The 10694-nt window shown below is 39.0% G+C and overlaps 1 protein-coding gene across 3 annotated transcripts; it reads left to right on the top strand.

Moving 5' to 3' along the window:
- Positions 1-1950: 1950 nt before the first annotated feature.
- LOC103343746 (Transcription elongation factor (TFIIS) family protein) lies at positions 1951-5430 on the top strand. Of its 3 annotated transcripts, none has more exons than XM_008247385.3 (10): positions 1951-2132; positions 2691-3513; positions 3625-3693; positions 3894-3979; positions 4084-4151; positions 4278-4327; positions 4416-4449; positions 4574-4698; positions 4942-5035; positions 5130-5430. In XM_008247385.3, the coding sequence occupies exons 2-10, from the start codon at positions 3154-3156 to the stop codon at positions 5249-5251; spliced, it is 1008 nt and encodes a 335-aa protein (XP_008245607.1). In that variant the 5' UTR covers positions 1951-2132; positions 2691-3153; the 3' UTR covers positions 5252-5430. The 3 variants fall into 3 exon arrangements, 2 of the variants coding, with proteins under 2 accessions (XP_008245607.1, XP_008245606.1); XR_016125975.1 differs by having other exon boundaries at positions 1992-2132; positions 2688-3513; positions 4574-4838; XM_008247384.3 differs by having other exon boundaries at positions 1992-2132; positions 2688-3513.
- The last annotated feature ends 5264 nt before the right edge of the window (positions 5431-10694 follow it).

The raw sequence follows: 10694 nt of genomic DNA, 5'->3' as shown, positions 1-10694 counted from the left end.
GATTAAGAATTTTCTAAGTATTAAGGATTTTGTAAAATTCACGATTATTTTCTTAAGTGAAGTTTTATTTTACTATGTCGTTACTTGATTTTATATACCCGTTTTGTTCTCCTTGTGTTTCTTTTCCAATTTGAAAGTATTCTCCTCTCATTGTTTTCTTTCCCTTTTTAATTTCTTTTCATAATTGATTTTGCAAAACAGGTGGTAAACATAAAAGTCGAGTACATAACTGGTCAATAAAACAAAGAGGAAGAACTACGTGTGGCTTGATCCCTTGTTAAGGGTACGTAGGCAACCTAGAGTTGCTAGGTGCAGCCACGAGACCAAATGATTGAAAAACTGTTCAGTTAAGTTGTTCTGAAATCTGTTAACGTATTATGTTGCTCTAAGAGTTGGGATCGATTTCAGTTGGGGTAACGATTTATTTGATTTAAAGAAGCCTGATGCCATATGGATTTGATGTTTGGTTGCCTGAATTCTATTTTTGTGCATGTTGAACGGTTATGGATATTTAAATTGCTTGTTGTACTGGTGAAAAAGTTTGGGAAATGAGTAATTTACAGGGGAGACTTTGCCAAATTTTCTGCAAAAATAAAAACCTAAAGAAGCTGTGGATTTCGTTAGAAGGGCAATTTGGTCAAGTATGCTCGGCACCTGCCCGGTGTCGGACACGCACATGGTTCGGCGCAAATTCTAAAGTGAAATTTGGATCGAGTCCTGTCACAGTTATTTCAATTCTATTAGATAACTTGTCCCAAAACTTGCTTATTCTCTGTTTCCAACAGGCATTGACTTGGTTTTGGGCTAAATGATTAATTAATTAACATTTATTTTATTAAAGACAATGGGTTGGGTCTTTGAGTTGTGTGACCCAATTAATTTCATATTATTACAACTTTCGAATTCAGACATTTCCTTTATATTTGAATTGCAACTGTTCGACTAAACTGGTATATCCGATGTCTATTTAAGTAAGAAGTTTGCATTGTGTACATCACATCAATTCGTATATAACATCGTACATACATACATTCATGTATTGCTTAAGATAAACGTACAAATGTTAGCCAAACGTTGGTTTAGATAGTGCAATTATTTGATATGCAAACTGAAGCGTCATGCATCATATAGGTTTTGAAATATGAAATTCTGAATATACAATAACGAAATTAATCAATTTTCTTTGAGAAATTTTATCCTTACAAAAAAAAAGGTCCGATTCATCATCGTCACACAACTATATTTGATTGGATAACTTAACATGATGATAGAGTATTGGATTCGGATGATGGTTGCGTTTGCAAATCCAATTTATTCGTCCGGATGATAGTCATAATTTCTTTCTCGTGAGGAAGCAAATCCAAGCCGGATATACGACGCATCCATTCCCTTAACCCACCCACAACACGCACTCAATATTCCCACCAATGATTTACGCATCACGCTCTAAAATAAAGTAACCTCACTCATTATGATTGACACTCTCTCTCTCTCTCTCTCTCTCTCTCCGTTCATCTCCCATACCACAACAAACAAATAACCTCCTTATTTATGAGACAGCAATCCAATGACCAAAAGCCCCAACAATATCCGAAGCACCAAAACCTAACCAAACCAATGTGCTTGCTTTGTGTGTGTGCTTCGTAAAGACTTAAAAACCAAAGTATATAACTTAAAAAAAATAAACCCAACTTTGTTTTGGAATTTGGAATAATACCCTTCACTTTTTCCAATTGTCCAAAGAAAATTCAACGCATTTATAATTTAATTGGGCAGTGAAAGAAGGAATCAACGAATTCCCCCACAACCCCAGGAAACTTTTCTCGGAAAATTTTGATACTTTTCCCGGAATTTTTGATATAACATAGGGACTGGTTTTGCCATGTTTGGTTCTGTTTTATTTTATTTTTATTCTTAAGACTTATTGACGACCTTTGGATTGAATTAGTTGATCCAAAGGCCAAAAGTGGGTTCGCAATTCGCATCGTACCGTAGAAAATTCGCGTCATTTAATTGTTTTGTAAAATAAAAATACCCCACAAAACAGAAGTAAAGACAACCCCCAGACCAGAGCTCCAGAGCAACATCCTCCTCCAGCCTCCTCCGTGCATCCTCTTCGTTCGTTCTCTCTGGTATGTCTCCTTCTCTTTCTTCGGTGAGATCTGATTGTCTCTCTGTTTAATCGGGCTTCTGCCTAATTCTTTGATTTTCTTCTTACTTTCTCTGACTTTTCGCATAAACTTGTATTGTTTTCCCTCTCATCAATCTATTGTTTGTTTTAAATTTCTCTGAATGCAGGATTAGGGTTTTAATCCTTTTGTTGTTTCTAAATTAGAGGTTTGTTCAAATTTAGGCGTTTTCTCAATAATTTAATTCTGTTTAAACATTGTTCAAGGTCACTGATGGATTGTTTGGAGTATTGTTAATTTGTGTGTTGCCATAATGTTTTTTAAAAAAATTTGGAAGGTTTTAGGATTTGTCATATTGATCTCTATTAATTGGATGATTTATTCTTTTGGCTTGCTCATTAGTTCAGTAAGCTTTTTTCTTTTGGCTGCTCTGCATGCACTTTTTTCTGTAGCACTACATGAACTAGGATGCTCTGTAAAAATGGATTTTCTGGTTTATGAATTTATCTCTTTTTCGGGCTAAAATCTAGTCTTGCTTGTTTTTTCTTTTTCTTTCAGCAGTTTGTGAACGAGGTAAAGTGAAAGAACTTCGGATTGAACATTGCTCGGCAGGATTTGAAAGAGGGAAGAATATGGAGTTTTTCAGCCAGTGTTTAGGGTTCTTATAGAATATGCCCATCACATCTCCGATTGTCCAACAAATTCAACGGATATCTAATTAGTTGGGCAGTGAAGAAAAGAATCAAGGAATTCCCCGCAATCCTAGAAATCCAATTCAGTTTTCTCTGATATTTGCTTGGAAAACTTGATATTTTTCTCAGTCTTTCTGCCTGGGAATTCCTTTTTGGAGCTTGGACTGGTGAATCTGCAACTCTGAGACAGATCTGTGCCTTTCTAACTCTACTTTGTTGAGGAGGCTTGGGCTTTTATAATTGCATTCATGATCCGGTGATGCAATCTCAGGATCTGAGAACAATCCATCATCGGAACGACAGCGTTTGTATTTGACTGCAAGGCGGACGCCATGGACCATGACGACTTGCGGACCATCTTAGAAACCTCGGGTGTGGATGTGTGGACGTTCATTGACACCGCCATTGTGGTAGCTTCGGTTGATTATGGCACTGAGCTCAAGCACCGGAGGGATGGCATTGTTGAGCGCCTCTACGCCACAACTTGCATGCCGCCTCGGTGCCCGAACTGTGATACTGATGGGCCCAATGGGAACCAACCTAAAGGAGTTTCACCGTACACGCCGCAGTTCGTTGATAGAGATGACGATGAGGAGGAGGACAAGGAGGGGTTGGATCCATACGGAGGGTTGTTCGATGATGAGCAGAAGAACATTCTAGAAATCAAGAAGCAGCTTGAGGATCCACATCAGGTGAATTTCTTTTTCTGTCAATCTTCAATTGAGTTCCTTTTTTGGTTAGGTTGTGTCTTGTTTTTCTTCGTTTCTTTTATATTGATGTTTGTGCAACTTTGTTCGTGTCAGTCTGAGGATTCTTTGGTTGAGTTGCTTCAAAGTCTAGCAGATATGGAAATATCATTCCAAGAACTCAAGGTATTTATGAGGCTCTTATATTTGTTTTCACAAACAGAAACAAACTTCTTGCACCAACGATCTCTTGATTTGTGGTATTATCTTTTTCCTTTTCTGATGTTGGAAGAGGTTCCAATTTCAAATCCCCCTCCTCAGTTAATAAAGAGAAAACAAACTTCCATCAAATTTGTGATTTTTTAGTTGTTGTTTGGCATTTCCAGGAGGCTGATATTGGAAGGCATGTGAGTCTATTGCGGAAGCAGCATCCAAGTGATGTTGTTAGGAGATTGGCAAAGCAAGTTGTCAGGTATGAACATGTTGTATTGCTGTTGACTTCTTGGTTGTGGAATTCTTGACCTTGGACAGTGAGAAAAAAAGAAGATTCTGTTTCATTTGGTTGTTGTTTTACAGGAAATGGAAAGGTATTGTGGATGAATGGGTGAAGTTACATGGAGAACTGCCATCTTCATCGGCCATGGGTAAAATTAAGATCCTTATTCCTTCCTAATTAATTTAATTTCTTCTCTCGGAAAAAAATTAAAATGATGTTCAGAAATGGGAATCATACCCGACTGACTGTGAATGCCAACATATGTTATTGGCAGTTGATGAAGACTCGCCCCAGCAGAAAATTCCCCAAAATGGTCTTCACCAGGTCAAAGAAATCTTTGTTTATGGTAAAGTTGTGGAAAATTCTGTCTTTTATTCTTGCTTTCTAATATTCTGTTCTTTCTGTTTTTCAGGTTCCTGATTTTGCATACTCTCCAAATCCTCACAGTAAGTATAGAATCAGATTCCAGACTTCCATTTCAGCTTATCTGAAAATTTACTCGTCTAGAGTTTAATTAATGCGGGCCTGTTTATTGTTTTTAATTTGATGTTATTATTATTGTTCACACAGATGGGAGTTCTGGGTCAGATAAGAACAATTCAGAACCAGAACGCAAGCCAAAGGCAGTTCCTAGGAGAGAAGCTCCACCAAAACCAGCACAATCAATCCCTATGTCTGCTTCTGCTCCTCAAAATGTACGGATACCAAATTCTATGTTTGGTTGCTGAAAATTGGAGGGAGATAATATAAATTTTGAAGCTTATGCTTCCAAAATATAAGAAACTGAACTCAACTAAGCCAATTAATTCTGTTTATAGCTTAGTTGAGTGCAAGTGTAAGTTATCTCAGTACTGCATCACAACGTGAATTCGTAAAACCGTAAGTCGAAGTAAATTATTTCCACTGAATTCTTCTTTGTCACTCAATTGGTTTTGCAGAGACAGAGAGAACAGAAGGAAAGCAATTTTGACAATGATAGATTGGCTTCTGCAAGAAAACGACTTCAGGCGAATTACAAAGAAGCTGAAAATGGTTTGCTTCATAACTTTCAACTTCTTGGTTTATTGTTAGCTTTTGTTGATTAATTTGTGCTGATTGGAATGTGCTTGTGCTGTTTTTTGTGAAGCCAAAAAGCAGAGAACAATTCAAGTAATGGACATCCATGAGATACCAAAACCAAAGAATTCTTTCATTGCAAAGAACAAAGGTGGAGGAGGAAGTGGTTCTCAGCAAGGCAGGCATTGGTGATTGTCCAAAAATGGGCAGGGCCGCACAGAATCACATAACCACATGTATAATACAAAAGGCTTATGAGATTATGGGTGTCACCTTTATAATACATTTTTTTTCTTTTATTAAGCAAAACAGGTAAAGGACAATTTTTCTATTATTTCCTTTGCTTAATAAGTAACATAAAATTTTCTCAATTTTGTGCGCGTCCAACTGTCTTCTTATATTTTCTTTTATTTTGGGATTTGGAGGGGACAACGGTGCCAATCAATGCTCGTTTTGTAAGAGCATTTCAAGGGTCAAAGGTTTGAGAGATGTGCCATGGGACCATCGGGTGGTAGGGGGTGGGGTGTTGGCTGTCAAGCTTTGTATGGAGTAGGTGGAAAGGAGGATGGTGCAGCTTTCTTGGACTTGCACTAGTGATAATTATTATAGCTTATTTTATTGTTGGTGGAGCTTTGAAAGAAGTGAAGTCAAAGATAGCTTCTTGTCCCTTTAAGAACTCATCAATCAAGCTTGTCTTTTCATACTTATATCCAATAGCAATAGTATTATGCTCTTTATTTTTTAATTAAAATTTAGTTAAAAACACACATAAATAATTTTAGGGGTTTTTTTAAAAAAAATTTAAACTTCAATCACACTTCTTAGTTTAAAGAATTATAAATATTATAATTATTTTTAAATTCAATATAATTGGTCCATCTTTATAAAAAAATAAAATTAAAAACTAGTTAACATTAATAAAAAAATTAAAATATTTATAAAACAAAGTATCATTAAGGTCCCAATTGTTTTATTTTTTGGCCAAAAAATATGTTTAATTTTGAAGTTACGCAGTTTAAGGCGTTTTGTAAAAACTAAATGTCACGATTATTTTAAAAGCAATGATTTTTTGACAACAACTTTTAAAAGTAGGTTATTTGTTGTTTTTCAAAACTACTTTCAAAAGAAATAGAGATGAGCCTTTAATGAATTTTTTTAATTCCCAAAATACCATAATTAATTTTTAAAAATGACACCACCTCCACATCTAACTCCACTACCTCCATCTCCACAACTGACGTCCCTACCATCACCACCACTACTATTACATGATTAGCCCATAACACTTTCAATATAATGTCTATTTTAGTCATTATTTACAATTACAATAGTTTTATATTAAAATTTACCAAATGGTTTTGACATTGCTTTTTGTACTAACCCTTTAAAGGTATTGTTTACCAAACATGGAGTTGCTTTACTTTATAACTAATTATTTTCGAAGTACAATATAAGCAACGTTTTTAAAAAGTGATAGCAATCCCAAACTGAGTCGCTAAGAGTCATTTTTCTCTTTTCGGATTTAGGAGTTCCTACACTAGAAGTCTCTCTATTTTAGGAGGTGGATAAGAAGTGGTTGGAGTTGTATTTTTTCAATTCATCCTAAAATTTGTCTACTGAGTTGGTTTGATGAGCCAATTGCGATGCTCTAACTGAGTGCTAACTATTGTTTGGGCCAAAATTGACACACCCAAATTTCAAAGAAAAAGATGGAAGCCAAAAACCGTAAGAGTCACCAAGACTCATCGTGAGCAAACAAATGAATTGGGCCTCATGCACCAATATAATAGGAAAAGGGAGCCCAGAATAGAACAATCCCACGTGACATCTCCGGGATAAAGAAAGTCAAGAATGGCGGAAGTCGCAATAGCAATCGCCATAGAAGAAGTGATTGAAGGGTTCATGACATCAAGTTGATTCTCAAGAATTGAAGATTAAATCCCTCTTATATATGTATATTCGAGATTTTTTCTTCTGTCCTTTCAGAGAAGGTAATTCTCCCAAGGAGATAAGCAAGTCACAAGCTCGAGAGAGGATAAGTAGGAAAGCAGGGAGCTGTTCGGAAAAGGAATCAAACTAACCATCACGGGTAAAATATCACAAGGCAAATGAAATTGGGAAAGAGAATAAGTTCCTTTTCAAGAAAATCAGAAGTGATTGCCTATCCGAGAGCCTATCTGCCAAAACTGAAGAAGAAGAGGAAAAGGGGGAAATATCTTTGCCGCCCAATAAATAAACACAATCACCTTACTCCAGAGAAGAAACATTTACTATAAATACGAGAAGGAGTGAACAGGAAATGACACTCAAAAACACAACCAAAAAATCAATCAAAAACAAAAACTCAAAATGATCACTTGATCTCAAAAAACCTTCAAAACACTGAAGCAACCAAAGCTCATTGAGTCAAGACACCAACACAAACAACTCAAAATCAACCAGAAGCTCACTTGAATTCCAAGTGAAACCCACTTTAGATTAGAATTCCCAAGGTTCAGACTTAAAAATAAGTCATTCAAAACGAGATTTCTCTCGTTACAAATTTGGTTTAGCAAAAGACCAAGACAGGTAGAGCTTGAGCTTTTCCCAAACGTGAAAACCTCAACAAATTTCACGATGCAGTCTCTAACCCACTCAAGTCCTCGAGAATGCTACTTCGCCTACAGATCAAGAAGCCGCAGATTCTCCCACTCGAAGCTTCACAAAAGCTTAAGGTACATTGAAGCTCAGAATCAACCTTTGGTATCGATTTATAGTTGAAGCTTAGCAATCAAGGTTGTCAACGTTCTCCGGCCCAGCGTCTTCAAGCCGGACATTTCCAAACCCGAACAAAACCTTCCATCTCGACGTAAATGGAGTTCCAATATATCTTCATCTCTAGCATGAGTATTTATTGTTATAGTTTTGTAAAAGGCGATTCTGCTTAAAAACATTTAAATTCCATCAACCATTCTGGCCGTAACAACCTCTTTATACTCGAGATAAATTATTAAAGTCCTCACCACTGAGGCAAGAAAAGAGCTTACTTGGGAGATATTCCTCACCCAAATTCACAATCGTTTGTTTGCAGAAATCAAGTAACTTGGGGCGCAAGTTATCTATTCCAAACTAAGTCTGCTAGAATTTTTATTACTAGCGATGGCACGCTCGCACACCAAAGAAAGTCGACTTGTTGACCACTATGGTTCTCAAAGCGGGGGAACTTTGCCCTTCCATCACGGAGTAAACACAAAACGGGCAAACAATTTGGCATGCCCAGCAGACTTCTCAAGATACATTGTTCTTTACCGCCCATGAATACCGGAAGCTCTAGCCGAACCCACACCACGACATGGAAATAAACCAAGTGCCCCTCGTGGAAGGACTGAATCGGAAGAAAGTGATGCCCGGCATTCAAGACATGGCAAAGACAGAAGCGGGAGGTGCGGACCGGCTCGAAGGATGAACTCGACATAGAATGTGTATACGACAAGAGGTCACAACACAAAGGAGCCAAGATACCTAAATAATATGACACCATGATGCAATGGCAGTCAACAGCAATTCAGAAGGATCGGAGGTCGCCATGGCGAATTCCCAATCCCGATGAGGTGGTCCAAAGAACTAGACCTTCCCTATGGTCCCCACCGATTGGCATGGCCATATCAAGAGAATCCTCTCGGTGCACGGTGCCGGGATACCGTAACGGGAGAAATTCAGCCGACACAGGAAGTGGTTGTTCCTGCCCAAGAACGTGTGGCCCCAATACGGCCGAAGCTCTGCGCCAGACAAGTCCCGCAGAATCGGCCGTAACCTCGGCTTGTTCGCAAACAAGCGGCCCCACAAGATCTCCTATGGAAATTACTGAACAGCAAAGAATATTACCCTACAGCCTGTAGGATGGACCCCAATCCATTCCCTCCACCGCAAGAGGAAGGAGAGGCAGATGGGGAAACTATCCTTATGCCAATAACGCAGCAAGTGGGGTAAACCGGAGGAACCACCCAGGTGGAAGAGCGGAGGAGCACAAGGAAGAAGTTCTCGCTAGACCATATAGGGCGTAACCACGATTTGCTCAGTGGATTTGCTCGGCCCAGTGGACAAAACCTCCTCCCGTTAATGCTCTAAATGACGTGGGGGCATTGCAGAGGATGATCAGGGAAATGATGGAGCCTGAAGCCGGAGGGGGGAAAGGCCCACCTATAGGAAGCCATATCCACATTACATCGACAGATACCCTTGTCCCCAGTGTTTTAAAGTACCAAACTTCACTTTATTCAACGGAGAGGATCCTCATGCTTCATCAGTTGAGCACGTAGGCAGATTTTCCACCCAATGCATAGCCATAGAGAATAACCCACTGTTAAAGCTAAGACTTTTTGGGAATTCTCTCTCTGGACAAGCTTTCACTTGGTACACTAACCTGCCAGCAAATTCTATTCAGACTTGGGAGTAAATGGAGAGCGTCTTCCATGACTACTATTACAGGATTCAGCCAGAAGTCACCATCAGTGACCTTGCCGCTCTCAAACAGAGTGAAGATGAACATGCCCAAGACTTTATAAACAGGTTCAGGAAGCTCAAAATGAAGTGCCGAATCCCCATCGAAGAAAGACACTTCATCCAAATGGCTCAGGCTGCCCTCAAAATTTCTCTGAGGAAAAGATTTGATGGGATGTTGTTTGGAGATCTGGCAGAACTGGCAGATAAAGCAAACAAGTACGAGGAATTGCTCAGAGAGGAACAGCAGAAGAGAAACTCTTCCAAAGGCACGTATATAAATCCCCTTCTTCCTCAATACATATGATTGAAGTGGAGTCAGAAGAAGATGCAGAGGAATCGGAGGAGAGAGAGGTTGCAGTTGCGGAAATGGCAAAATTAAAGCATCCCATCAGTTGTAAAACCCTTACAAAGCCTCCAAGGGATCAAAAGCCGCCACCATTCACAGGAGGGTTCGTTCCAAACAAACCCATGCAGAACAAAGTATATTCTTTCGATCTGACCAAAGTAGATGCTTTGTTTGATGAAATGTTGCTACAGAAAGCAATAGAGACGCCTCACAGAATGCCCAAACCAGAAGAACTCAAGGGCAGACAGTATTGCAGATGGCACAATTCTTGGAATCATTCTACCAATAGTTGTGTTGTTTTCAGAGATGTTATACAGAAGGGATAACAGCAGGAAGGCTGAAGCTAGCAGAAAACCTCCATCCGTCACCACGATCCTTTTCCCCGCCACAAGTTAATATGGTCAACCTGAATTGGTGAGCGAAAGAAGGATGAAACGCTATAGAGGTCGACTCCAGAGAAGCGAATAGTTTCAAAGGAGACTATGGAAAGACCAAAAGCAACCATTTCACTGGAATAGTGCTCGCAGCAGGTGCAAGTGTGAGGTCGAGCTGAGGTAATCCTGGAAAACGGATCCGCCCACTCCAAGTGTTTTTGACCGGATTGGAACCACGCCTGTGATAAGGCCGACAGAGAAACTACCCTAGGCCTGTCCAATCCAAAGAAGAATGACTAAGTAGCCCAAGGAAGAAAAATCAATAAGAGTGCCTGTATGATAAACCTTTGGCGACCATCATTGAAGGCGTGGTATTTTATCGGAAAAGTGGCACCAACAATGGAGCCGACAAGAACCCAAAGGAGGAGGGTTG

The sequence above is a fragment of the Prunus mume genome, linkage group LG1 (genome assembly GCF_029339155.1).
Source record: "Prunus mume cultivar Tortuosa linkage group LG1, ASM2933915v1, whole genome shotgun sequence".
NCBI classification, from domain to species: Eukaryota; Viridiplantae; Streptophyta; class Magnoliopsida; order Rosales; family Rosaceae; genus Prunus; species Prunus mume.
This window is presented reverse-complemented; position numbering and strand designations above follow the sequence as displayed.

Excerpts from the sequence above, each read along its gene's own strand:
- LOC103343746 (XM_008247385.3), top strand. The coding sequence starts at position 3,154 with ATGGACCATGACGACTTGCGGACCATCTTAGAAACCTCGGGTGTGGAT. Across the intron at positions 3,514-3,624 it reads AGCTTGAGGATCCACATCAG|TCTGAGGATTCTTTGGTTGA; the intron begins GTGAATTTCTTT and ends TGTTCGTGTCAG. Across the intron at positions 5,036-5,129 it reads TTACAAAGAAGCTGAAAATG|CCAAAAAGCAGAGAACAATT; the intron begins GTTTGCTTCATA and ends TTTTTTGTGAAG.